The sequence below is a fragment of the Poecile atricapillus genome, chromosome 1, assembly GCF_030490865.1.
Source record: "Poecile atricapillus isolate bPoeAtr1 chromosome 1, bPoeAtr1.hap1, whole genome shotgun sequence".
NCBI lineage: Eukaryota > Metazoa > Chordata > Aves > Passeriformes > Paridae > Poecile > Poecile atricapillus.
Genome location: NC_081249.1, coordinates 123,428,711 through 123,455,590, shown reverse-complemented (window position 1 = coordinate 123,455,590; position 26,880 = coordinate 123,428,711). Strand labels below are relative to the sequence as shown.

Sequence of the window (26,880 nt, the reverse complement as noted above, 5' to 3'; positions counted from 1 at the left end):
AGTTCTGCTGCTGCATTGTTTCTGTGTGAGCAGCAAAGGGCGGCTGTGCCCTGGCTTAGCAAGACCTGTCCAAGGGGATTTGTGCCAGTGGGTACTCTGGTTGTGACTGTCAGGTAGTGTAATGTGGACAAAACTTGCTGTTACCTGGCCTAGGAGTAGAAAGGTTAGGGTTGGAAGGGACTTAAAGCTCATCTCCTTCCATCCCCCTGCCAAAGGCAGGGATACCTTCCACTAGACCACGTCGCTGCAAGCCCCATTCAACCTGGCCTTGGACACTTCCAGGGATCCAGGGGCAGCCACAGCTTCTGTGAGCAACCTGTGCCAGGGCCTCAGCACCCTCTGAGTCACAAATTTCTTGTTAATATCTCATCCAAACCAACCCTCTTTTGGTTTGACAGCACTTCCCCTCATCCTGTCACTAAGTGCCCTTGTGAAAGGTCCCTCTCCAGCCTTCTTGTTAGCCCCCTTTAGGTACTGGAATCCTTAAGGTTGGAAAAGCCCTCTGTGATGATCAAATCCAACCACTGAATGACCAAGGAATGAAACTGGGCTCTTCCACAGAACTTGTGTGTCTTTTGCCCCTTTCTACCCCCACCAGAAAGCAAAGAGCAGCATGGCTGAGGTACCACAGGCCTGCACCCAATTTTCAGGCCCTTGTGAATGCAAGTTAGCTCAGACCTTCTCAGGGCAGAAGAAGGGGCTACACACAGAAGCAGGATCAGGATCAGGATCAGAAAAGGCTTTCACACACATCCAGGCTTGCCCAAGTCTTCCTCTGGGTGACTTAGCCGGAGATCTGAACAAGATGCTCTACATTTCAAACACTCCTTAGATCCAAAACATCATTTATTTGAATGAATAAATAAATATAAAAATAGTAAATTCCGAATAGAAAATAGGCTTCTTCAAAAACCCAGGAACGCCCAAAGCTTTCCATTACAACATATTTTTGAGACAGTAAAAAACTCTGCACTTGCACCAGTTAGAAAAGGCTTGAATGTACTAATTTTTGAAAAATAGTAGAAATAAGCACATTTAACACCAAATAGAAATAAAGCTGCTAACATTCTGTTGGACTTTTAAACAGGACAGAAGGGAGAATGAATGGTGAATGGTTTTGTTCATTTTAAAACCATCCTGTTTAACCAAACATCCCCTCAAATAATGTGTAAAAACTGGCTGCCAAACCTTGTAGCTTGGCTCTCCAGGTATGCACAAAACCCAGTTCTACTCTCCCCCACTGGGATACATCAGCTTCTGCCCTACTAAAGTCAGGGAAATTACCACTGAGGTCTGGAAACACAAATGAGAGCAGCAGAGCAGCCATGCCCTCAAACACGGACGTGTGCGTGGCAAAGCACAAGTGAGCCCTGGCCTGATTCATTTCTGTGTCATTTGGGCTGCATGTTGCTGCTGTGCCATGAAAACTCCCACCATGCCAGCAGCACTGGCTCCTATCCTGTGCTGGGAATGGATATTTAGTACTGATCCCTGCTGAATGCCAGAGTGTTAAGTGTTTTGCAATTCATCCCTTGCCTTTGCCCATAAATAAGCCAATGGTGGACAGCATCACACAGCTCCTGGGCAGGATATCTATGTCCCCAAAACTTCTAATTTAAACAGAGAGAAGCTTTACAGGGTATTTACATACAAAGGAATTCCATAGTGGAAATAAAGCCCCACTCTTTCAGAGAAGGAATGTGTGGCAGGCATGTGGGAAGGGGCCGGGCTCAGCTGACAAAGGCAGCGATGGCCATGACCTTGAGCCCCGACTCGAGTCCATAGGCCGAGAGCAGCAGCGCATTGAGGAGCACATCTGCCCACAGCACGTAGGTCTGCCACAGCAGCAGGTACACACACAGCACCACGCTGCCCACCGTGAGCCCCAGGCTCAGCCCCAGCGGCGCCTCCGCTTCTGTCAGGTTACCCTTGAAACCTGCAAGGAAACAGAAACCAAAAGTCCACTTTGTTCTGACAAGAGCTCAAGCTGTAACTCGAGAATATTCCTGCTCAAAAAAGGCTCTGGTTCAGACTTTGCTCTTTCTAGAGTCTTAAAAAAGCTCAAAATATGTTGAAATACCAGCCTGAATTGAGGCTCTTCCAGCAAACAGAAAGCCCAACACCAAGAGACAATCCATTTCAAAACAGGAAAACTAACCAAAGTTAATCTAAACAAGTTCATCAGTTGATAGACACAGACAGGGCACCTCTTCTTACCACAGAGAATCACTTCTGAAGCTGCATCCTTCTGAGCACTCAGCTTCAACTATCAAACCCTCCCTGTGCCGCACAGCCCTGTGTTCAACAGGGTGACCTTGGTGGTCTCCTGGATTCCAATCCTCACTTTCAAGTCTTACTCCCTGCTAATCTATTCCTGTTTCAGATGACTGTCATTGTAGATAAGCTGTCCTTCTCTCTTCCTTGCAGCTTATTTCCAAGCCCAGCTCAGTAGATTTTGGTGTTTAACTACAATAGAGTTGAAACCCACTTCTTTATTCATGGATCAGGCTCCAAGCAAATACACAGAGAGCTTAAAGGCACTGGAATAAATCCAACCCTAAAGCTAGTCAGGGGCCCTACCCTGCATAAATGTCTTGAGAGCATTGAGCAGATTTTAGGAGTGCTTTGGGTTTTTTAAAAATTGGACTTGAAGAAGTTTTAGCAAGGTCTGGACAAGGTCAGGAGGCACTTCCCACCCTTCTGTCTTAGTGAAAGGAATGTGTTGGTGCTTGCAGGTGTCATCACAAGTGAAAGGAAAGGTGTAGGGGTCTCCAAATATCTGCTCAACTGACAGACTCCCTTTCCAAATGTTTCATGTTTACAGATTACATTCCATTTGCTCTGATAACATGACCTACCCAAGTACAATCGAGGCACTTCCAGAATGGCCATAAGGAAAAGCACGGCAAGATCAGGAGCCAAAAGATCATCTGGATAACTGAAAACTTGACCTGGAGAATAAAGCAGAGTAAATAAAGCAGGAAAACAAAGCAGGACAAAACCCAGCTGTGCATCAGCACAGCTTGCTCTGGGGACAATACCTGTGACTTACTTTTGTAAATAATCATTGCAAGAGTCGCCAGGAAGTAGAAGATGTAATAAATCCCATTTACATAAAGCAGGATCTGTAAGGGAAGCGATGACAGCTGAGAACGGTTGTTAAGGATTTCTCATAGTGATGAGGTGGGATCTATTCCATAAAATCACCATTTCCCAGTAACCCCAAAATATACTGCACTCCCTCTTTATACTGAATGGTCCAGCTATGCCTGGCCTGTCAGGAGGGTTCAGGAAGGAACTTGAGGCTGTGAACACCACAGGCTGGGATAAAAGCTTGCTGTTTCGGGCTTGGCTTGAGTTCCTTTCTTAAGGAATTTTATTTGGTCTGTAGTGGGGCATCTGTTAGCCTGAGGAAGTGGGGGGGATGCATGTGTACATTGCCCCAGACCTCTTAGTCAGCCTTAAGGAAGTTGACAGAGAGTTGGCAAACTCCATCAAACTTGTGTTTGGAGAAGAGGTGGCTCTGTGCAGCAGCCAGGCCTTGTTCCTGCCCACAGCATGGAAATGCTGTGCTCCATACCTGTCTGAGCTCAGCTTTGAGATGCAAATTCCTAAGAAACAGCCTCAATTCACTCCCCTCTCTCCCCCAGCCCTTTTCAAATCATACAAATATCTCCAAGCAGGGATTTCATCCCAGGCATCTTTTACAGGAACTGCCCATCCTGTTTCTAAACCCACCCACACGCCGTGGATGGATTCCAGTTCCCAGAGCAGCTCATTTTATTAACGCAGAACCAGGTTTTGGGGTTTTTCCAGTTGAAGGAAGGTGGAGCAAAAAATTACTAGATAGGTTCTAAGCATGGAAATCTCCAGAGCCAAGGGTGTCTCCTCCTAGGAGTTTACTTGGATCTCAGCAGGAGTAAAGGTGGGGTGACTTACCATAAGAGAGGAGGAAGTTGCTACTGAGAGCTGCTTTTACTACCCCTTGTCAGCTGTGTCAGCTGTCTGTGAGCTGTGATGCACGGGGTGTGTACACCAGTCCATAAATACAATTTTTAACCTCCTTTCCTAAAAAAATGGGTTAAGTCATGACTGCGGAGGGGCTAAAGGGGTTTCTGCAGGAGCCCATCAGGGGCAAATCTCAGCTAAACCCACACAAAACATCTTCCCTTGGAAGCCAGGAGGTCCCAGCTGTGCTTCCTGGGGATGACACTGATGGAACATTCAGGAGTGCAAACCCAGCACTGTGCAGAGTTACTGGGCAAAAGACAGCAATCCACTTGAGGTAGTCTTCTCCAGGATTCTTGCATGGTGGGAGCAGTGGTACAGAAAGGATACAATCTCTGATGTTCTTCCTTTCCATGGAGAAGGAGAAAATAAAGAGAAGGAAATAAGTCTAAATCCAGAAACATTCTAACAATGGTATCTAATTCTGGGAGCAATCTCTTTTTTCATCTCCCAGGAACATTTATTGTTTTCTAGATCATGGTCTTCAGGTTCCATTAATAACCTTTTCAACTAGATGAAGGCTCAAATAATTTGGGGAAAATCCCTACTGGGAAAAGCCCCTTTCAGTGAGGAACTCTAGGCTCTTTCAAAGCCTGAAGGAGTGCACAGACATTATCCAGAACTTGTTCATCCTGTCCTTTCCTAGCAGATGACACTTCATCCCCTCTAACTATGCAGGAAGGAGGTGAACATGGGATCCATTTGCTTGTAAATTGTGAGAAAGTTTGTGGAGAACACAGGGCTCCCAGGCTCCTCTAAATACCATCCCTCCAAATATCATCCCTCCAAACCAGTTCCCTTCACAAAGTCATTCCACATTCAACCTCAGTGTGTTCTGATGGCCCACAGAAATCAAACCAAGTATTTACAATGATCCAACCAACACATGTCGCTTTTTTCCTTATTATTTTCTGCAAAAATCACATAAAATTCCCATGCAAAATTCCCACAATGACACCATGATGATATTAAAGCACCTCTTGCGTTCTACATTAACATTCTCGGTCTCTCTCAGATTCATGAAGAATTGCACAGCTGGGATTTCTGTTCCAGGGACAGTAAAACCTGTGAAAGGCCATTTCATCTGTCTCCTCAGGGACAGCTTCTCATTGTCACAACACCATTCTCATCCCTGGATTCCAGGGTCAATGCCCTCTTCACCTCAGAGTTTTATGCATTTAGGCCCAAATTAAGTCACCCTAACTCCAGGCAGCTAATTAAGGTGTCCAGTTTGGGAACACAGTGGGAACAGGCACATGATTTTAAGTGATTCATGTGTCCGTGATCCAAAATGTCTCCTGGACCTGATCCTCTCCTCTCAGCTCTCTGTACAGGGACTGGGGGCTCTCAACACTCATCCTGTCACTTAGGAGTGACAGGACAAGGGGGAAATGGCTTTGACATTGGAAATAAATTCTTCCCTGGGAGGGTGCTGAGGTCCTGGCACAGGGTGCCCAGAGCAGCTGTGGCTGCCCCATCCCTGGAAGTGTCCAAGGCCAGGCTGGACAGGGCTTGTGGACAGTGGAAAGTGTCCCTGCCCATGGCAGGGGGTGGGACTGGATGGGCTTTAAGGTCTCTTCTAACCCAAACCATTACAGAATTCCATGATTCCACGTTCATTCAATATCCAAAACTGCAGCTACACTGCTGATGCTGAATTGTATCACAGTCAGAGTCATGGAATTCCCACAGGGAACTCCGAGTGAATTCCTTCAGGGCAGTTCCCCAACTTTATATTTGAACTCTTTGCTTAATTCTTTCCTAGGAGAGGGCAGTGAGCCTCCTGCAGCTGTTCCAGGTCAGGATGGCAGCCACTGCTCCTGAGGAGGTGCTGCCTCCCTCAGAGCGACTGGGACATGGCACAGGGATAAACCCTGAAACCCCACAGCACACCCGCCAGAGGGACTCCGAGTCAAGAAGGATTACTAAATCACCTGAATATATAATTTCAGTGCTTTACCCAACAAAATCCTGGTTATCTATCCAGATTGTTGTTGATTTTAGAGTGAGTGACACTGAGAATGGAGGTTTGAGATGGAACATGACCCATTTTCTAACAAAATGGTTTCATTTTAAACATAAAACTGTATTAAAGGCAGCAGCTGTGGTTAACATCACCCAGAGCACCTCATTGTACAGACCCGGGATTAGGATTTTTTTTTAACAAGTTCGGCAAGAATTTTCTAAGCCACCTTTACCTACCCAAGACAGAAATTCACCGTTATGGAAGAAAACTTTGACCTCTGTGAAAGACTTGGAAATCAATGATTTTGACCACACTAAGGACGATTTTTTTTCCCCTCTTCATTCCAGCAGTTCCTAAATAGAAGCAAAGATCCGGATTTCCCGGGGTTAAGGTTCTCCTCAATCCGCACATGCGCCAAGTCCCTGCTCACGGCGCCACCGGGATTTGCCTCAGCTTCTCGGGGTTGTCGCGATATGCCAACGGGGCCGGGCTCGACCTCGGCCCCGCCTCGCTCTAGTCGTGTCCCCCCGCGAGACGTCACCTCTAGCACGGTGGGAGACATCCCCCCGGTGCCCCGGAAAGGACTGTCGTGTCGCTATCGTGTTGCTATCGCGACACGGCTCACCTCGGCTCGGCACCGCCATCTTAACACCCCCGCCCGCCGGTCCTCCGACGTCCCGGCAGCCCGCGCGCGGCCACTCGCCCCGCCCACCCGCCTTCGGGCGCGATCGGAGCGTTCGGCCCGGTTCGGTCGCTTTCGGGCGGATTCGGGCGCTGTCCGTTCGGGCGTCTCCGTTCGGGCCGGCGAGCGGAGCTCGGGTGCAATCGGAGAGGACTCGGCACACATCGGCGCTACTCGCTATCGCCTTCGGCAGAGATCGGAAACAGCTCGAGCGCGCTCGGGACTCTTCGCCTCGCCGGGCCGCACCGCTCGGGGACTCGGCCGCGTTCGGGCGGGCTCGGGTCTCACCCGATCCGTCAGGTACCGCTTCGGGCCGCGCCGCGCGGACTCGGCCGCGCCCCATTGGACAGCCGGCAGGGAGCGCGCGAGCCGGCCGCCTTCGTACGGGGCCCGAACGGCTCGGGCCGCATCGGGCCTCATCGGAAGTCGGTCGGAAGGCCCCGAACACGCTCGTCAGCGCTCGGGCAGGCTCGGCGGCGCTCGGCTCGCCGGTCCCCCCCGCCCGCAGGACCCCCCTCAGGCGCGCCCGGGGGGGCGGCGGGGCGGGCTCGGGCACCCCCGGCCCCGCGCATGGAGCACAGCGACCGCGACTCGGCCGCCGGACAGCTCGGCTTGCCCGCGGGACCCGGGCAGCAGCAGGAGCCGCCACGGGCAGCGGAGAGGGAGGCGGAGCCCGAGGAGGAGGAGGAGGCGGTAACGGTGATGGCGGCAGACGCCGAGCACATCGAGATGGGAGCGCCTCCAATGCCAAGCGCCGACGAGGCCGCTGCCGCCGCTGCCTTCGCAGGTCAGGGCGGGCAGCGCTCCCTCAGCCCGCCCGGGGCTCCCCCAGCCCGGGCTCCGGCCCCCACACAGCCCCCGAGGCTCGGGCTGGGACAGCGAGCTCCCTCAGGGAGCGCTCCCACCCCCTCACCGAATCCCACACTCCGCCCCTTCACACTCAGTAAAGAGCAGGAGCCGCCCGGTGCGCCTGAGGCACGGCCCCGTGTCCCGTCACCAAACGCCCCCAGTCACGCAGCAGGGTCGTGCAGCCGAGCTGCGGTGCCACAGAGTCCAGAGCCCATCGCCCCGGCTGTCTCTGTCCGAGCGCCTCTTGTTCTTTCACCCTCACCCCACGTGGAAACCCAAAGACTTGAGCCAGACCAAGTGCTGTACACCACAGAAACGCTGGGCTGCACGTCTGGGCTGTTCTTTAGTGCACAAAGTGCACAGGCCATGGCACCGTCAGAGTTAGTACATGACAGGGGCAGAGTCTGTTGTTCAATTTATCCTGATGTTTGCCAGTCGTCCCTATTTAAATAAAGCACCACAGCTTGGAGTATCCCTAGTACAGGTGCAATACTACTTTATTCCTTAGTTCATCACATGGTGGTAGTGACTGCCCTGGTTTCAAGGAGGTTAAAGCCTGTTGAACCCAAAGATTAATAGAAGTCAGAATGATAGTGTTCATAACAACTTACAGGTGCCATTAAAAATAAAATTAATTTTGAATAGGAAGGAAGAAGGATTTTTTTGTTGTTGCTGTTCAGCTGTTCATCAGGCTCTGTGCATGCAGCAGAACATTAAATTAACCCTGTTTTACATTCCAGAAGTCACCACAGTGACAGTAGCCAACGTGGGGGCCTCTGCAGACAATGTTTTCACCACATCTGTGGCCAATGCAGCTTCAATTTCAGGACATGTGTTGGTAAGTCTGTCCTTTCATTTGAGGGCATTTGACAAATTTTCTCAGTGTAAATGAAGATCCGTAGTAAGGTCAAAGGCTTGTTTTCGTTGTAATATCCAGGCTTTAAGCCACAAACCCCATTAGCTGGGGGATGTTTATTCCCATTTTTTTACCTTTCCACCCCCACATACTCATTCTGTAACAGAAGTGGTGGCCTGAAACATGCAATCTCTGAATTTGCTTGTCTGAAAATGCAAAAATTAACCTAGTAAATACCATACTGATAGGAATTTTGGGGTACCTGTGGGTTACTGAAATCTATTTGTGTTGAAGTATTCTACTCAATTTAAACTCTTTATTTATTCTGTAGTCTGGGAGAACAGCCCTCCAAATTGGGGACAGCTTGAACCCTGAAAAAGCCACTCTGATAGTGGTGCACACGGATGGCAGCATTGTTGAAACCACTGGGATCAAGGGGCCTTCAGCACCTCTCACACCAGGTATTAGACAGTCTGCTTATGGTGGGTCCCTCTTCCAGAGGGATGGCTTCTACTCCACTCTACTTGTCTTTCTGGAATCTAAAAATATGTGCATAATTTTATGAGGATGATTTGCCCTCTCTTAAAACCATAAAGTTGTTCAGGTTGGAAAAGCCCTTTAAGATACTGAGTCCTCCTTACACAGAATTTTGTGTATTTCTTGGGAATGAACGAATGCTTTTTTTTTAATTTTTTTTTTTTCTGGTCAGAAATGTGTTTAATTTCCTCAGTCTTTCCCTCAAAAAGAAGCTGCTTGAAAAAATCTTGCCTTGCTACTGGGCTTTCTACACCCATCCCACCCCCAAGGGCACACGGATCATTTTAACATGGTTAATAAAAATCCGAGTCTCCCAGTTCTGTGCGTGTTCTTTCCAGGGGTTCTGGAACACATTTTCTTGTCGATTCAGGCCACTGGCTGACACTTTAGTGTCGCTGAGGTTTTGTTTGGGGCTGCCTGCCAGTTTCCTTGCTGCCCACGAGATGGCAGAGCAAACCAAAGCAAAGTGCTCTAAAACTCTCCACAGGATGTGCTCTGCAAAGGGGAATCTCCTTACACCATGGTTTACAGGTTGTGTAAGGATCAGTTCACAATCTCAGCATTTATTCCCTGTTAGAGCTTGTTTCCTCAGGTCCTCTTTGCTTAATTATCAGCCCTTCTCAGGTTGTTCAGGCTGAGTTTTTTGTGCTGCTCCAATGTGGGGTGGTTCCAGCTGCTCCAGTCAACCCCCTGGCATCTCACCCAGCCGAGCATGGGATAGAACATCACTCTGCCTTTCGGTTGCTGTCACCTTTCTTTTCTCTTTTCTCCAAGGACCACAGTCTCCTCCTACCCCTTTGACAGCTGTCCAGGGGAAGAGTGGAACCAAGTACAACTGGGACCCATCTGTGTACGAGAACGAGCTGCCAGTGCGGTGCCGGAATATCAGTGGCATTCTGTACAAGAACAGGCTGGGCTCAGGTAACTGCCACCCGGGCTGAGAGGTGCCACAGCTCCTTCTGTACTCTTCTTTTAATCAGGCTGTTCTTGAGGGCTGATCATGAGAGAAAAAAAACACAAGAGAGTTTCCAAGCCAGTCCGGTGCCTTTTTGATTTTATTGTTCCCTTTTGTTTTGCTTTTTATTCAGAGGCTTTTTAGCTTTTTCTTAAACCTGTGGACATCCAGGCTGCCAGGCATTGAGTCTCCTCAGCAATAGGCTGACTCCTCTAGCGATTTTTTGTCTCATGAGTAGACTTGTGTTTTTGCAAAGCTCTGAAGAGTCCCTGCTGGAATGCAAATAGAGAGTTTGTCTCTTCACGGAGTTCCTGAGCTCCTCCTCTTGTCTTTTATCCCTGTGGGGAAGTAGCAGCAGAAAGTGCCAGCAGCCTGGCTATCCAGTGGAGTGCTTGCTTTGTGGACAAAAAGTTTTCTTCAACACAAAAAAGATAAGAAATTTAAGTGTAAATCGAGAAAATACTTAAATTTGTGGTATTTATCCAATAAAGAATTTTCTTTTTTGTAGAGGAGTAAATTTTTAAGACCCCGAGTTGGAGCTCTGACCATGCCCAGTCATTGTCACAGCCATGATAATAAATGGACGTAGTTACCACAGAGCAATGGGAAACAGCCAATGGGCACAATGGTTCTTACAGATTACTTGCTAGTTTGTCCAGCAATTTCTATATTTTCTTCTTTAGAGAAGTGGCAAAATTCCCCTTAACCTGGACTAACAGTGTGTTTTGGTGCTTTACTTCAGGAGGTCGTGGCAGGTGCATTAAGCAAGGGGACAACTGGTACAGCCCCACAGAGTTTGAAGCCATGGCGGGGCGAGCCAGCAGCAAGGACTGGAAGAGGAGCATCCGCTACGCCGGGCGGCCCCTGCAGTGCCTTATCCATGTAAGGTTCAGTTTGCTCCCTCCTTTCTGCAGGAAGGGGCAGGTGCTGATGGCACCAGGAGCAGTGCTCAGTTTGGTTGAGGATCAGTGATGTAGGGGAATTGTTTGTGATGTGTCTCAAATTGCACACTGGGAATCGTGCTTATACTGGAAAGAGTTTCTGCAGGGTGAAGCCTAGCCCTGTGCTGTGCTGCAGGAATTGAGCTCTCACCCATGATGCTGTAATTCAGTAACCTGATCTCCTTCAAAGTCTTTGCCTGCCACTTATTCTTCACTTTCACCATACATTATTTGGATCCTTTATTTGAGTCTCCTGGAGAACTTGGCATTGCCACTAGGCTGACAGTTGATTTCTGTGTGGGCAGAAATCAAGTCTCAAATTCATACATCCTGTCCTTTGGGTGTGGAAAAGTTTGGTTTTCTTTTCTCTCCTTTGACCCTCTCACCCCATTGCTCTGGTGTGGGAAACTGACTTCTCTGTTACTGTACAGCATCCAGGAGGGAATGAGTACCACTCCAGGAGTCATCCACATTTTTTAGCAGGACCAAGGTGTGCTTTGGATGATTTTGGTGACTCTCATACTGAACTGGTCACTTCTGATTCCAGGATGGGATTTTAAATCCCCATGCTGCCTCGTGTACTTGTGCTGCTTGCTGTGATGACATGACACTGGTGAGTGGGAGGCTTTATATCCATTACTTTATTTTTGTTGGACAAATTAACCAGTCAAGCTGCCACAGCCCTTGGGTGAGCAGGTCATGCATGTTCTGGGAACTGAGTGCCTTGACACATGAGTATTCAGAGACAAGTGCTTTGTCCCTGCCCCATGGAGAAAGGAGATAAGGAACTGCTGGCATTGTTGCAGAACAGCCTCAGTAAAGCTAGATCATACTTACTGTTTTTTTTCTTCTTTTTTTTTTTTCTTCTTTTCTAATTAATATATCTATGCAAAATGCCTTTTGGGGATGTCAATGCTATTTATGATTTTGACTCAAATTTTGCAATGTTTTGAATTGGAAAAATATTTTTGTAAAGAAGTAACATCATAATCTTATGATGGATCAATATTTTCATTTTGAAACTGCTTGGGGTTTTTGGTTAGTTGATTTGGGGCTTGATTTTTTGCTAGTTTGTTTCAAAAATGAGGTTTAAGTCCTGAAGTAGAAGCAGAAGACTTAACTTGACCTGGTGCTTTGCCTTCCTTTTCTGCTATGAACTGACTGATGTGCATGTTTTCTAGCCTGGAATTTCTTCCTCTCTTCTCTTCCCTCTTTTTCTCTTTTTGTCCACCACCTTGGCCAGCAGCTGATTATCTACCCAGTTCTACTCCTTGAATAATAGTGGAAAGAGGTTGAATTTGTGCCTCTTCAGCTGGAGGGAGCTGAGTTTAACATTTTTTTTTTTCCAAGTTATTTTTGTTTGGAAAACTTTTAAGTGCTTTGGTCTGTCATTGCAAACCACATATCATCCATGGGGATCTGTGCTGCTGTTCTTGGAAAGATGAGAGTAAACCCAAAGTTTCCAAAGAGGTCCCTCAGCTAATGCCTTTTCCTTTTTTCTTTTCATTTTCTTTCTGGTGTTTTTCTACCCAGAGTGGCCCTATACGACTCTTTGTGCCATACAAAAGGCGGAAAAAAGAAAATGAAATACCTGCAACTCCAGTGAAGAAGAATTGCTCCAAAAACATCACCCTGCTTCCAGCCACTGCTGCAACGACATGTAGGTTCTTTTCGCCTAGTAAAAATTGCTTCCTTTCTTTGGAGAGTTGCCCTGCTAGGTGTTTTATGTCTGTTAGTGGCCCCTTGGAGCTGTCCAGCTGAGAAAAATGTCTTTTTTTTTTGGTCACATGCTTTTGAGTGGATAGTTTTATTGGCTCAGTGTCACTTCCTATTTTATAGAAAATAGCACAGTGTTGCCACGTCAGGACACAAGTTGAATAGGAAAAAGTGCAGCTCTAGACCTCCAGGAAACTCAGGTTTAAGCATCATGACATTCTTGTGCTATGAACAGTAGGCTTCATATTTTGTGCTGAGAGAGGCTTGGATTATGTCCTATGCCTGGAAGTGTTCAAGGCCAGGTTGGATGGGGCTTGGAGCAACCTTGTTTAGTAGAAGGTGCCCCTGCCCATGACAGGGCAGTGGAAGGAGATGACTTTAAGGTCCCTTCCAAGCCCAAGTATTTCAGGATTCTGTGGTTATAGTCTATGATTATATTGCCCCCTGTACCAGCCTAAGTGGGAGAAAATTATGGGGTCCTGGCCTGGATCCATAGTGGATTTCAGGTAGTTTTTTTGCAAGTAACAAACTTTCCTGTTGGAAATTTCCTGTTGGAATTAAGTTTTGGGGGAGGCTGGCCCTTCTCTGCTTGGACAGAAATCCCCATTCCATCCTCTGAGCTTCTCTGTGTCCCTTAGAAGCTGGAGTAAGATTTGTGTTATTCCTTGCAATATGTAGAAAAAAAGTCTGTAAGCAGCTGGAGTGAAACCCCCAGCCTGAAAGTCGTTAATGAAGGAGGCAGAAGGTGTTGCTTTGATCTGCATATCCCTCTCCAACATTCAGCACACACTTTTTTACTTACTGGTTTGATTGGCAAATCATCTGTGTGAGAACAGGAATTAATTTGCAAGCTGATCCAGCTCACACATCCCCAGGCACATCCATGTGTCCTGCTCTCTGCACACTGGCATAATCTGCACGGTAACAGTACAAAGTGAGTCGAGGAGGAAGCAACAGAAATCTAAAAAAAGAACAAAAAAAATAAGCTTTTGATTAGATCATCAACAACAGTAGGAGGAGAAACACACAAGGATTCTGTAGAGTTGTTTTATGGCTTTGGTTTTTTTAGTCCCCAAATAGGTTTAATCTGTACTGGTTTGTTATGTGAAGTGCTGTGAGGCTGCTTGTTCTCTCATGCTGGCACTGGAAGAGAGAACTTGTTTTGGTGGCCACATCCATCACCAGCCAGGAACCTGTAGCTACTGTATTCTAGGATTTAATTATTGTGTGCTACAGAATCAACCCATCAGCAATTAATGGTACCAGTTAAATAATCTTCTTTAAAATGGGTTTTAAACATTCTGAAGCCACTCAGGTATAATTATCCAGGAGGATTTTGTGCCTTGTTCCTTGCACTGGCTGAGCATATTCTATCACTTCATGTAGGTAAACAGCTAAAATTGTCCAGCTGTCATGGAATCAGCTGTAATCCACAGGTTGTTACGTTGGTTTAAGTAGCAACAATCACTCTTGCTAAAATTGTCATAAAGCAGCCAGAAGTTGATGGGGTGTGTGGCCTCACTGAATCTTATTGGGATTCATTATCATAAGGTGTTAAGTTACAGTTTATAAAGTAACTGGAAGGGTGGTGATTTGGGAGGTATTAGGTTGTAAATTAAAGTTTTGGCCTTGTGCCCCCAGAGCCTTGTAAGGACAGCAGAGCCTTCCGAAGCCCACTGGGGCTTTTATTCCCTTTCCAGCTGCACTGGTCACAGGTGTGATCCAAACTGGGTTATCCCAGGCTGCTGATCTGTGAGTCTTCTGGGCTTGTGTCGTGCAGCACAGGGATATCAACAGCTGGACAGGCATGTCCTCTGCACTGACTGTTAACTATGAAAGTGCTTTAATGTTTCCAGTCACCGTGACTCCCTCTGGACAGATCACGACCTCCGGGGCGCTGACCTTCGACCGGGCATCCACCGTGGAGGCCACGGCCATCATCTCAGAGAGCCCGGCACAAGGGGATGTTTTCACTGGAGCCACTGGTAAGAGCTCAGGTGTCTCCTTGACAGCCATGGGGAGGAGTAAAAGAGGGTTGGATGCCCACTGCTGTAGGAACATTTTGAATGCAACACAAAGGATTTGTTCCTCAAGGGAGACACTACATAAGGCGCTGTCCTTTCTGTGAAATCATTTCAGCAGTTTGAGATCTTAGCAGTTGCACCAAAGGAGAAGCTTTGCCCTTGAGAGCTGCTAATGTTCACCTCTGCTGAGTTCCTGGGATTTATGTTCATCTCTGTAATTTTTTTTTTTTTTACTCCTCATTTAACTTAAAATACTACAAAAAAACCCCAAACTAGGCAAGGGTTTAAACAGAGTGAAAAATGCCGGGATAAATCAAACAAAATATAAATGCATGACATACACTTCAGTTCTCTAAGTTTGAGTCATGCTTTGGGTTGCGAGCTCTCATGGTGGACTGATCCTGCTCTGAGAACCAGAATTTGGAGCCCTGTGATGATCATGGATATTTCACTGTGTGGGATGGAACCAAGGAACCTGTGGCTCTAAAGGTGAAAGCAGAGCATGGTGTAGCCAGGATCAGGATTCCTTGCTTGCTGACTGTGTGAGATCCTGCTGCTGTTTCACATTTTCAACCCTTGGGAATTACCAGAGTGTAGGAACTTATGTAAAAAAAATAGGGATGAATGCAGTGTAAGAAACACCTGCCAGGTGTGTTAGTGATTCCCAAGGCCCTTGTTCTCCTGCAGTTCAGGACACCAACGTCCAGCAGCCTTGCCGGGTGTCTCATCCAGAGCCTCACTATCCCAGTTACCAGGACAACTGCCAGATCTCACCTTTCCCTGAAGCTGCACTGCCAACGTCTCATCCCAAAATCGGTATGTTTGCTCACTGTGCTTCAATCTCCTCCCATCTTTCTCAGCAAAGGTAAAGATTAGGACAGAAAATTAAACTTTGCTCTATTTTGCTTGTGAGTTTTACAGATGCTAAGATTTAAGCAAGCAGGTTTCCCCTCTGTGGGAAGTTTTTTGCTCTTTATTGAGAACTTTGATTTGTTTATTCTGCCAGAGGCAGCTGCTGTGATTCTGCATCATGAGTCGTCTTGCTTTCCCTGCCTGTCCTAAACTGCTTGCTTCTGGATTTTGGTCCTCTTTGGGCACTGTGGCTGAACATTTATTTAGTGTTTGATCTGAGGAGAACAAACCCCATTAAAATCATGTCATAGAAGCTTTTCTAGACATCCTCACATGGTTTTATGACTCCAGTGGTGCATGCTGGGGGTACTTGTGGGCAGGCTTTGGTGTCAGTTTTCAGTCCCCTCTCTATGACCTTTATTTATTTATTTGGAGCAGCACAGGATGTTCCTGGTCTCCAGAGTCAGATCTTCTTAAGACATAGTCAGATCTTGATGTTACTAATTAAACATTGATTGTTTTTTCACTGGTGAATACTTTCTCTTGCCTGATGTACTTGTGCCAAAATGAGGAATCGGAAGTAATTCCTGTTTGATACATTATCAAATGCCATGCAGGGATAAATATTGTTCTGGAAATAGAGAGTGGGAAAGGCCCTTGTGCAAACAGACACTGATAAAAAAGACTGATTTATCTCATACTCATATCTAAGCACAAATAGTTACATGCCACTCATTTGCAAATTCACTAAAATTACTGTTTTAATTAAGGGTATTTTGAGGTAAGAAGTCTGCACAACCCTGAAGCTGGTATTACCTTCTTTTTACTTACTAGTAAAGAATTCAGTGAGGAGTGTCGAGGTCAGTGTTGGTAGATGTGAAAATCTTGGACTGAATTTTATGGCGGATGGTGAGTATTTATTGGTAGAGTTACATTTTGGCAAAGTGAATTCAGATAAGACTTCTTCCTGGAGTGTTACCTAAGATGAGCTTACACTGTGTATGGTGGAATTCCTGGGTCTGGATTTAATTTTGTCCTACCTTGATTTCCCAGTGTACATTCAAACCTAATGTGAAAAGTAGCTGGTTCAGTGACACAGTAACTGCTGGGTTATTAAAGGGCTTCTCAACCCATGGTTTTGGGAAGTCCACCTTTGGAATACACTCACTTGAGGGTAATGGTGACTATCTCAGGTTAAGTCCAGTGCCTGGCCAGGGTTATGTAGAGGTCAGAATTCAGGAAGCACAGAGAGAGTGATGTGGATCAGTACCTGAGTTTTGTGGTTTTCAACTTGAGCGTTGACATCTGGGTAGGAACATCAGGATGTTTCTGTAAAATATTGGGTCACTGAGTGACTTACTCTAACCTTACATAGCCATGGCTGAGGGGAAGGTTGTTGGCAGTGGTGGAATTGTTCCTGGGAATGCTGCTTTCACTGCATCATGGTGCTTCTCCACAGCAGTGCTGGGAGGTGTTAAACTCTTCACAGAGTCATCCAGGTCAAGAGGAGGCATTCTTGTCCGGTGGGTTTGCCAGTGCCCATGGGCTTGTTCTGCACAGACCTGCACTTGATGTTGCAGAAGGAATGATCTGTTTTCTGTCTGTATTTTCTCTTTTGTTCCTTATGTCCAGTGTTGACCTCTCTGCCTGCCCTGGCAGTGCCCCCTGCGACGCCCACCAAAGCCATGTCGCCGTCGGTGGTGAACGGCCTGGAGGTGACGGAGCAGCGGAGCTGGCTCTACCTGGAGGAGATGGTCAATTCCCTGCTCAGCACAGCCCAGCAGCTGAAGACCCTGATTGAGCAGGCCAAGCAGGCCAGCTCCTCCTTCCGTGAGGCCGCTGTCACACAGGCCAAGATCCAGGCTGATGTGGAGAGGAAAGAGGTAACTGTGCCACGGGGGAGAGGGGGCTCAGCCATGGGCACCTTTGGGGCTGAGTGGTGGAGCCGAGTAGTTCTGGCTGGAGCAGTGATACTGGAAATAGTTTCTCCAAGCCTTTAAACCAATGTTAGCAAGAGAAATCTTCCCAAATTATTTGTATCATGGGGAAAGGAATAAAGTGCTCTGGGATTCCAGGAGCTGTGGGCAGCAGGCTGGTTGTACACACTGCTTGGTGTCACGATCTGGAGCTCTCCCATCAGCTGTCCATAAATTTATGGGATGTGGGCACTGAATCCTAGTCTGAGAAAGCTGGTGAGTGTTCAGCTGTGCAGTAGCTGCTGTCAGGTGAGTTGGGCTGTTGAAGCCTTTCAATGGGATATGTGGAACAGCTTATCCCAAAGTTTATGGGGAAGTGTTCTGTCCCAGTGTAAAAGAGGGAGTCGGGGAGGATTCTTTTTGATAGATTTCTCAGACGAAAATAAAGTGCAAATGTGACAATATTATAATCTGAATATAAAGAAGGGTAAGTGTCCTACTGAAGGAGAATAGAAAAGAGAGCAGAGGATGGAGAAAGAAACAGAAGGCAGGGACAGTGTTACCACAGGAACTCCGGCGCTCTGTCAGCGCCAGTTGAGCAGGCGGAGGTGCGAGCTGCAAGTCACGGCGAGCCCCCGCCGCTTTTGTGAGTGGTTGGGCACAACCTTCCACGGGCAGCGGTGGCTGCGAGCTGCCTTGTGCGGCGCTTGTGAGCGGCAGCTGCAGCCTTGGCTGGGCCGGTCGCTGCGGGCTGGTGCTGTGGCAGGTTGGTGGGGAGGGCAGCGCAGAAACACAGCAGCGATGGGGGTTGAGGCTGGGTGCAGGCGGGTGCAGCTGGGCCTGGGAAACACGGTGGAGGCAGCTGGCAGCGCCCACTCCCTCGGGGAGGCAGCAGAGCACAAGGTGTTTGTGGAAACAGTGAAGCAGGACAAAGCAGGTAGGGGCAGGGAAGCAGGACCACAAGGAGGGAAAAGTGAGGGGTGGGGGAGAAGAAGGACCAAGGTGACCCTCCGAGTGAGCCCTTGATGCCTTCAAGAAACCCAAAGCAAAATGGCTCGCTGTTTTGTCACAGCGGCTTTTATGTGCTAAGGCTCGTTCCACAGCCCGATTTCCCGGGCATTCTTCGTGGGTATCTGGGTATTTGCCCCACCGGCAAATAGGGCGGGTCGCTAACAGCCTTATCATGCTAACAGCCTTTTTCTGTCCTGACTGGCTGTCAGGGGAAGCCTTCCTGGGAGCAGGGTTGCCAGTACATGTACAGTCCTTACAGGAATCCTTCACCTCATGTGTGAGATTCGTTGAGGCATAAATGAAAATCAAATTGATCCCACTTGGGAAGATAAGCAGTAAAGTTTAGAGGTGCCTTGCTGAGCGCTGTGCAAGCAAAGCTGACTCACACAAATCCTGTGGTAGGATTGGCAGGCTGCCTGGCCTCGTAGGAGCTCTGTCTGGTTCCCATCTTCTCTCTTGTGGCCAGGGATTATCCACAAGGACTGCCCTCTTCTCCCTGCTCTTCTCTGTAACTGATACATGGTAGGGGTCTCAGATCCTTCTGACCACCAGCTCATGCATGCACCCAAGTATGGCTCCATACTGAATGTGCTCTCCCTCTCCCACAGATCCACAGCCGCTGGTGTGGACTGGGGAGAGAGAGGTGGGGGGCAGTGTTGGACCTGGTGTTGCCGCCGGTAGCTGCTGAACTCCCTTCCCAAACACCACATTTCTTCCGGTGCCATCAGCACTGTGCTAATGTCAGCTTTCCACTGAATCCATAGGCAGGAGTGTGCAGTAACAGGCCTGGAAGAGAGGTATGGGAAGACTTTGCTGGGAGCTGAGGACCCCTAGGACAGTCCTTGCAGCCTCTTTGGTATTTGCCACGTTGGCTCTGCTAAACTCTTGTGTACGCTGCATCCTTGATGTGCAGGTGTGTGATATGTTGGGAGTCTAATCCTTCCCTGCTTCCCTCCTGCAGAACAGGTGCCGGTGCTGCTGCCCAGATTTGGGCTGGCTACTGCTGGAAAGCTGCACAGAGTGTGGGACACTGAAACACTGGAAGCTTTGGCACAGTTCAGAGATAAACAGCTGCTTTTGTTTAACTTCACTCTTTTTCCAGTCTGTGTGCATCTTCCCTTCTGTTTATCCTCACAGTGGTTTCTGGAATGGTTGTTCAGTCCCTTCTCTAGAACCTCTGATCCAAAACCAGCTCTCTGATGTTCTTCTTCTAGTTACTTCTTGTCCTGGGAATGGGAGTTAAAATCCCTCCTGCATATGGATCAAAGCTGACTTGACATGGGAAGGATGAGCACATCATTGTTTCCAGGGAAAACCCCTTTCCCAGGAACTGCTGCATCCCCAGTTACACCACTTGTGTCTTACCATTCTCAGTGTGTAATGGGGACCTCCACACTTGAGCAATGTGGCGAAACCACATGCTCACGGTGGTATTTTTTATCATCCAGACAATTTTAAGCTGTGCTAGTTGCTGGAACCATCTAGGCAGTATCACAAGTATCTATCTCTGAATGAATTCCTGCTTGTGAAATCCATATTTGGACAAAACTCTGTGTTTCTGGATACAGGGAAGCAATTACACTAAAGGTCAAAGAATTGGCTCTCTGGTTTTGTGTTGGTTAAAGGGCCTTTCCCGGTTTCCTAGTGATTGTAACATGAGTCTCTTTCCCACTCCGAGTATGTGTGTGGTCCCATGGCTTTTTGGGCAGTTAAGGTATATGAGAGGCACATAGAGGGGTCTTCCTGCCCTTCAGGTTGGGGATTTTTTCTGGACCAGTTTAATACAAAGGAAATCGGTGCTTAATCACCACTTTCTTTGTTCCACTGACAGAACTTCCAAGGGTGAGCAAACAGGGGGGGAAGCTTTTCCTGGAGGTGTCATTGTGTGGGAGCTGCAGAGTGAGGCTGGGCCACAGATGAGATGATAACAGTGCTGCAGACTCAGCTTTTCCTGGAAGAGTGACTTAGTACAGAGCTGTATTGTAAAGATCTGATAAAAACAGGCTGGTTCCCAACTGGGTACACAAACTTAGTGCCATGCATGTTATACATCAGTCACTATAGTGTGTTTCGGTATTAAATTTATTATTTAATGAGTTTTAGAGTTGTTAAATATCACAAATGAGCTGTCCTGCTCCTATAGGGCAGCAGTTAGGTTGCCTTAGCTTTAAATATCTGGAGCTGTGCTCTGTGCTGGTCAGTGTTGATGTGTGTGGGACTCACACAGCTCTGAAGTGTGTCTGACATGAGGGGTTTGCACTCTGCCTCCCTACTCATGTTATCTCAGCCTGTTTCAGGGGCTGGGGACCTCCTTATCCCTTCTGAAGGAACTGGTCCAAGTTCTGGAGCTAAAGCTTCATCAGCAGGGAGGTTTTTTGGCACATAATTTAGTAATTTGGCAGTTCTGACATGCACTCAGTTGCTCTCTTTCTACTTCTTAATCTCTGTAAATTTGTTCAAGGGTCATGGTTTGTGGGGCAAATTTCAAGACTGAGGATCTCCTTCAAATTTTGTTTCCATCTTTCCCACAAGTCATTTTGCTTCCCCTGGGGAAGTCCTTGGCCTTACTGTATCTCAGATGAAAATAACACTTCTTTCCCAGAGAGTTCATGTGCAAGTTTGCAAAGTGTTATATCCTCTGAGTAAGGTTACATTTGTGTAACTTAGAAATCCTGGGGAATGGTATCCCGAAAGAAAAGCAAACCGTGTGCTCTCCAGCTCTATGTTTATATGAACTTCCAAAATGTGTCATGATATTACAAAAAATGGAAATATGGAGACATTTATAAGGTTTTTCTGAATTGCAGCATTCTGTGTGGGATGAGTTAACTACAACTTCTCTGGTGGCATTTCATGTGGCTGTTAAAAAACAGTTCTTGAGTATCATTAATAATTAAGTTGTGGCTGAGTATCGAACCCCTTGGTTAATATCTCCATGTTGGCTTTACTGCATTTTTTAGTAAGGGAAAGCATTTAGGAATTTAGGGTGGGTGGGGAAACAAAGGCTGGGTGTCTCTTGCAATAGATATTTGACATTTGCAGATCAGCCAAAATGAGGAGATTAAAGGCAGAATTGATGTGTGATGGTGTGCTTGGGCAATGTAATTTTTTTGAGTGTGCATTAATCCATTGTTTATATCAGATAAACTTTTGGATGGGGATATTACACATACTCACCAAATTCTGTGCCAGAATTGCTGGGGGATAATAAAGAGATTCAGGAAATGCATTAAATGGATTTTCTGTATAAGTTGAAGAGAATCAGTGTTGAAATCCCACAAATTTTTAAATTGGAATAGCCCTCTGTAAAGCAGGGATGCTTCTGGAGCCCTGCTCATTTGAAAGCAAGGTGGAAAATTAAATCAGCAAACAGCTGGGGCATCTGAATGCTTTTTTGGAAAGATTAAACCAATTCAGGGCTGGAGAATATGAAATTAATCTAAAAAGGGTTGGACAGTTAAGAAATATGTCTCTTGTCAGCAAACAGTGGCTTGTCTACTCCAAACTAGCAGTGATACTCTTGGGAATTGGATGTTATGGGTTTTGTGGAGCTGTTTCTGTGAGATCTGAATGTGTCTGGCTTGCTCCTCTCGTATCACACCTTTTCCTTCTCCATGGTTTGTGCATGGCTGGAGTTGCCTTGTCAAATAGGGAAAAGCCAAATCACACCCCTGGCAGGCCAGAGCAAGAGTTTCCCTGCCTCCGCCTCCATCTACCTGGAGTTTTTAAACTTAATTTCTGTCATGGTAATATCAAGGTTTTGAAGGTTGTGGTTTCAGAGGAGAATAAATATTGTGCTCTCAGGTCATACACTTGTAAGCTAAGCCTTTAATCTCCTTATGTGTTGAGTCAACTCCTGGATGAACCTGCTTGGCCTGGAGGAAGGGGTTCAGCTCTTTTTGGACTTTTTAACTGTTCCAAATACATTTAATCCAGGGTTAGCACATAATTAATTTAGGATTTGGTTTATATTTCATTGGTTTGGGACTCCTGTCCCCCATTGCTGAGCATGTTGCTGCTGCAATAGGTACAGCAGCATCTGTTTGGGCTTGAACTGGTGTGACGTGATTCTGCCAGGCAGCCAGAGCGGGTTGTGAACATCACCTCCAGAGGAGTGATGGAGTCACAATGTGTTCCAAAGCCCTCTCACTCTTCCATTGCAAAGAGGAGTAATTGTGGTTAGTGCTGCTCCTTAAGTCTAAGGTGTGTCAATTTTGTTTGGGCTTTTTTCCCTCCTAATCCTTTTTGCTGGGCTGTACCTTCCCTCCAGACTCCTTTACCTCTCAGTGGATTAGGACCACGGACTTTACCCAAAATTTGGCCCCGGAATGCGCCACTTGGCCCTGTTACCTAGGCATTTTCCTTGTGTTTCCTGTGCGAATTTCCCAGTTCCTGTGTACGGGAGTTAAACCCCCCATTTTAAGGACAAGTGTGTGGCTGGATGGAGTGGGGAGCTGGGCTTGGAGGAAATGCTGTACTGGACTGGCAGTTTGTCACCTCAGGCCATTTTCTCACAGGCTCCTTGCCCTGTCATCACATCAGGTGACAGTGTTCCTCTCCTAGAAGGGAGAAGTGAGGGGCCACCCTGTCCTCTTGCAACTGCATTGTCGGGTTGGGCAGATACAGCTCAGCATGGGGACCCTCTCTCCCAGCACCCTTTCCAACCCCTCACGTTATGCTCCAGCTGGGAAATGACATGTCTGGTGTGTTTTCCTTGCAGCAATACCAGAGCCAGTTATTCCAACAAACAGAGGATGTGGATGGGAAAACAGAAATCATCATCAAGGTAGGCTGGGGGTGGTTTGTGTTGTGAAGAGCCTTTTGGTCTTTGTCTCATTAAAGACACAGAAGGTTTTGCCATTGCTGTGGAATCCTGTGCTCTGTGTCTGGCCTTCTGGCAAGGGATCTGAGCCCTTCATAGTAGGGCCAGTGCTCCAAGCAGTGTTTCCTCTTTCCCAAGCATTCCAGTTTTCTATGGTCCTTCACTGTCACCTGGCCAGGTTCATCAGTCTCCCTCATCACTGAGTGGTGGTGCTGCAGCTCTGGTGAGCTGGTGTTACAGAGCTGTGACAGGAAGAGAAGTTGCTTCCTTTCTGTCCTGTGAGCTGGTTTTCATAACTCTACAATTTCCTCTGGCTTTTGGAATGGGAGTTAGTTCTGGACCCATGACTGAATCCCTTAGAGCTATGTTGCTCAGTTCCCTTTCAAATCTCCAGGTACAGCCACGCCTTATGTATTTCCACATTTTCCAGTAACTGTACAGGTTACAAACAGCCCCAGTCAAATGTCCCCTCAGGGCAGGCTTTGCAAGTCCCAGATTGAAGCTTTAAGCCATTTTTGGTGTCCCAAATCCACAGCTACACATCAGGAGCACAAACACAGTTCAGTCTCCCCAGCTGTTCACTGCAGGTACATGGAAAGGTGTGAGAGGGGGTGTTAATCAGAGCACTGATTTTTGGTGTGGTTGTGCTCAAAGAGAAAAGGAGCCTGAAGGAACTAAAGAGCCCATGATACAGCCCAGCAACACTTCCTGTCACTGCTGCTGACGTGCTAATGATTTGTCAGGAGTTTAATGAGCTGGAAGTGGAATGCTCTGTGAAGTGCTTATTTTGGTGGCAGTTCAATGATGTTTCCACCTAAATATACAGGTTATGTTAATTGATGTCAACAAGATAAGATGAAAGCGACAGACACAAAAACATCCCTTAAAAAGCAGGTGTGATTTTTCACCTGTGTATCCCACCTCACCTTGCTTCTGGATTTAAGTCCTTGCTCCTGTCTTCTTAATTTGACTCCTGTTTCCCTCTTGGTGCACTCCTTATGTAGTCATGACCAGGAAAGGACCAAGGAACATATCCCATAGGAGCAGATCCCTTTTTCCTCTCTAAAACTAGGAGAAAATACCTGAAGGGTCCCATCCATACTGTTAGTCTGTTGTCCTTCCTCAGACCTTCTCTTAGACATACACAGGATTATAAACCAAACAAAACCACGAATGAAATATGCCTTTAAGGCTTTAAATTTGGGATAAACTCAGAGCTTGTGTGTCAACAGCCTGTGCACAGCCTGACGTGTCTGGGTGGGATACACCCAACTCCTGTAGTTACCTGACTGATGGATACCTGACCGATCTGGAGGGAGGTTTCCATGGGGTGGTGGGGATGGATTTCCATGACCACTCAGTGTCCACACTGAGTGTTTTGGAGGGCTTTCTGCCCAACAGAAGGAAAAACAGGTGCATTTCATTTTCCAAAGTGATCCCTGTTAAAGAGCAAGGAGAGTGGGTCTCTGAGGGTGAGGCCACTGGGCCTGTTTGTTGTGGGTTGGTGTGCTATTTTGGGAAACGGGAGCTTTCCCATTGCTGTGGCGTTCCAGCCGGTCACAGCACCTCTGTTGCACCTCGGTGACACCTCGGCCCTGGTTTGTCTCAGTGTGACATATCCCTCTCCATCCCTTCCCACAGCAATCCTGCGTCAACTGTGGACGGGAGGCCACCAATGAGTGCACGGGATGCCACAAAGTCAACTACTGCTCTACGTTCTGCCAGCGGAAGGTATCAGCTTGTGACCTGGGATTCAGTTCCCTGGAGAGGGCTGTGTGACCCTGGGGACAGCCAGGCTGCTCAGGCAGCCTGATGGGTGTCAGCATGGAGGGAGGAACAGGCAGCAGAGCCAGGCAGTCAGAGCAGAACCTTGCATGGGCCAAGCACTCCAAACCCACCCTGCCAGTGGGATCACCGACAAGGCTATAGTGATGGGACAGGTGTGCAAGTCAGGACATGGTTAAAAAGGTAGAGGAGATCCCCAGGTTTGCATACACCTTCCCAAAGGTGATCCAAAAAATCCAAGTAACAATAGAAATGAAGCATGGAACTGTGGGGAGCTTGGAGCACTTTTACAGCTTCCTGGTGAGCTGCTTACTTCCTTCCCTGCTGCTCCTGCCATGCCACTGAGGACATACTTCTCCTTTCCATTATTTGTGATGCTGCAGGTGATACAGTGGGACAGACTCTACAATTGTGAACTTGGGAGGTGGGAACAGGTGTGAAGTACACCTGGAAGCTGCTGTGTGTCATGTTTCAGACCAGTTTCTTACAGCAACCCTTGGCCCCTGCTTGGAGAGAAGGATGGTTCAGTTTAGTCAGTTACAGCTCTGCTGGGTGGCCAGGTTCAGGCTGAATCAGCTGTCCTGAATTCAGTCAGTTCCAGGAGGAATCTGTTCCTGTCCTAGCTGAGCTAAGATCCTGGCACAGCTGTCCCTCGGGAGTGCTCAGTGTCGAGAGCTGCCTTTCAGGAGAGGCTTTAAGTTAAGGTTCTGAGTCAGTTTTAGTAAATTTTCCACCTGACTGACACTGATACTGTGGATTGTGGTTTTTGTGGAGATGGCAACATTCTGCTTAGTCCAATTCCACCTCTTGTAGTGATCCAGTGCGTGGCTCCTTTGCCCTTCATTGTTGGTCTGGTTTGTGGAGAGTTCGTTCTTCTCACACAGTGAGGGCCCTTCTCCAAGAGCCCATTCTGCTCACAGCCTTTCCCTCTGCTCTCCCCTGGCAGGACTGGAAGGACCACCAGCACATCTGTGGCCAGTCAGCCACGGTGACAGTGCAAGGGAGTGAGGTGCATGTCCCGGACAATGTCATGGAGAAGGTCACTGTGTGAGTGCTCTACCTCCGCAGCCGTTCATGGACACGCGGGGCCGAATGGATCGGCGACCGGCAGGAGCGGTCTGTCCTGTGCCAACAGCACTCTCATCACTAGCAGACTCATTTTTCATTGACTTTTTGATACTGTGACAGCATTTGTCTATTCCAAATCCCCTTCCAAAGATTTGGATAATACAGAGACTGTGAAAACCTCATCTGGAGCCCTCTCCCTTCCGTCCTGGCCCCGACTGGCTTTGGGAGGCTTTGCCTTTGCCTGACTGGATCCTCCACCATGTGGATTACAGCAGTCTCCTCATCTCTCTTGAGATGGATCTAAAGCAGGTGCTGCAAGGAGATCTGCCAGTGCTTCTTCCTACCAGGACCTCCGTACCTCTCATTAGAGAAGAGAAATGAATCTTTGGTTTATTTAATTGCCTTGAAAAAGTTGGTACAGGTTCTTAGTTTGGCATTGAGACACAGTTTTTCCTGTGTTCCCTCTGTGCTGGGCAAATCTGGAACACATTGGAACTTCTCCACTTAAGTATAATTGAAAAATAACATGTTGTTAAATAAAATGCGATGAAAGCACAAGTGTGCCCAGTGGTCCCCCTTAATTCCCAGGGGAGCACTTTGTGGTACAGGTACCTGCACAGGTGAGTGCACCAACAGGCACATGTGTGTCTACTGCCTGTCTACCTGGGGGGTGTTTTCTCCACAGGGAAGCACAGGTTCATTCCATGGTGTGCCTGGAATGTCGCTCATAGTGTCCAGCTGGCCAGAATCAGATGGGATCAAGCCCAAGGTGAGCACACATGGATATGGGGCTGTTCTGTCCCTGCCCTATAGGAGGTGCTACTTAGAGATGTGCTGATCATTAGGGAGTTACTTGCTTAGTTCACTGCAACAAAATAATTTAATTATTATT

General features: G+C 47.5%; 2 protein-coding genes across 9 annotated transcripts; one reads left to right on the top strand and one right to left on the bottom strand.

Moving 5' to 3' along the window:
* Positions 1-828: 828 nt before the first annotated feature.
* TMEM80 (transmembrane protein 80) lies at positions 829-6,999 on the bottom strand. 4 transcript variants are annotated; one of them, XM_058849836.1, is made up of 5 exons: positions 6,600-6,999; positions 4,339-4,355; positions 3,053-3,146; positions 2,859-2,951; positions 829-1,936 (listed from the first exon to the last, which is right to left on the bottom strand). In XM_058849836.1, the coding sequence occupies exons 1-5, from the start codon at positions 6,997-6,999 to the stop codon at positions 1,731-1,733; spliced, it is 810 nt and encodes a 269-aa protein (XP_058705819.1). In that variant the 3' UTR covers positions 829-1,730. The 4 variants fall into 4 exon arrangements, with proteins under 4 accessions (XP_058705819.1, XP_058705828.1, XP_058705836.1 ...); XM_058849845.1 differs by having other exon boundaries at positions 3,053-3,125; positions 4,239-4,355; positions 6,600-6,855; XM_058849853.1 differs by having other exon boundaries at positions 3,053-3,125; positions 4,239-4,355; positions 6,211-6,730.
* Positions 6,836-26,540, top strand: DEAF1 (DEAF1 transcription factor). 5 transcript variants are annotated; one of them, XM_058849822.1, is made up of 14 exons: positions 6,836-6,956; positions 8,246-8,343; positions 8,693-8,822; positions 9,673-9,819; positions 10,596-10,735; positions 11,342-11,407; positions 12,328-12,454; positions 14,367-14,495; positions 15,222-15,350; positions 16,221-16,295; positions 17,019-17,269; positions 23,034-23,099; positions 24,777-24,866; positions 25,867-26,540. In XM_058849822.1, the coding sequence occupies exons 5-14, from the start codon at positions 10,658-10,660 to the stop codon at positions 25,969-25,971; spliced, it is 1,116 nt and encodes a 371-aa protein (XP_058705805.1). In that variant the 5' UTR covers positions 6,836-6,956; positions 8,246-8,343; positions 8,693-8,822; positions 9,673-9,819; positions 10,596-10,657; the 3' UTR covers positions 25,972-26,540. The 5 variants fall into 5 exon arrangements, 3 of the variants coding, with proteins under 3 accessions (XP_058705805.1, XP_058705783.1, XP_058705791.1); XM_058849800.1 differs by lacking the exon at positions 6,836-6,956 and adding an exon at positions 7,213-7,443; XR_009278772.1 differs by lacking the exons at positions 6,836-6,956; positions 24,777-24,866; positions 25,867-26,540 and adding exons at positions 7,213-7,443; positions 16,846-16,909.
* The last annotated feature ends 340 nt before the right edge of the window (positions 26,541-26,880 follow it).

Coding starts and splice junctions, on each gene's coding strand:
- TMEM80 (XM_058849836.1), bottom strand. CDS start 6,999: ATGGGGCGCGGCCGAGTCCGCGCGGCGCGGCCCGAAGCGGTACCTGAC. Junction 2,952..3,052: donor TGCAATGATTATTTACAAAA/GTAAGTCACAGG, acceptor TTTATTCTCCAG/GTCAAGTTTTCAGTTATCCA. Junction 1,937..2,858: donor AGTGCCTCGATTGTACTTGG/GTAGGTCATGTT, acceptor GTTTCCTTGCAG/GTTTCAAGGGTAACCTGACA.
- DEAF1 (XM_058849800.1), top strand. CDS start 7,227: ATGGAGCACAGCGACCGCGACTCGGCCGCCGGACAGCTCGGCTTGCCC. Junction 7,444..8,245: donor TGCCGCCGCTGCCTTCGCAG/GTCAGGGCGGGC, acceptor TTTACATTCCAG/AAGTCACCACAGTGACAGTA. Junction 12,455..14,366: donor AGCCACTGCTGCAACGACAT/GTAGGTTCTTTT, acceptor TAATGTTTCCAG/TCACCGTGACTCCCTCTGGA.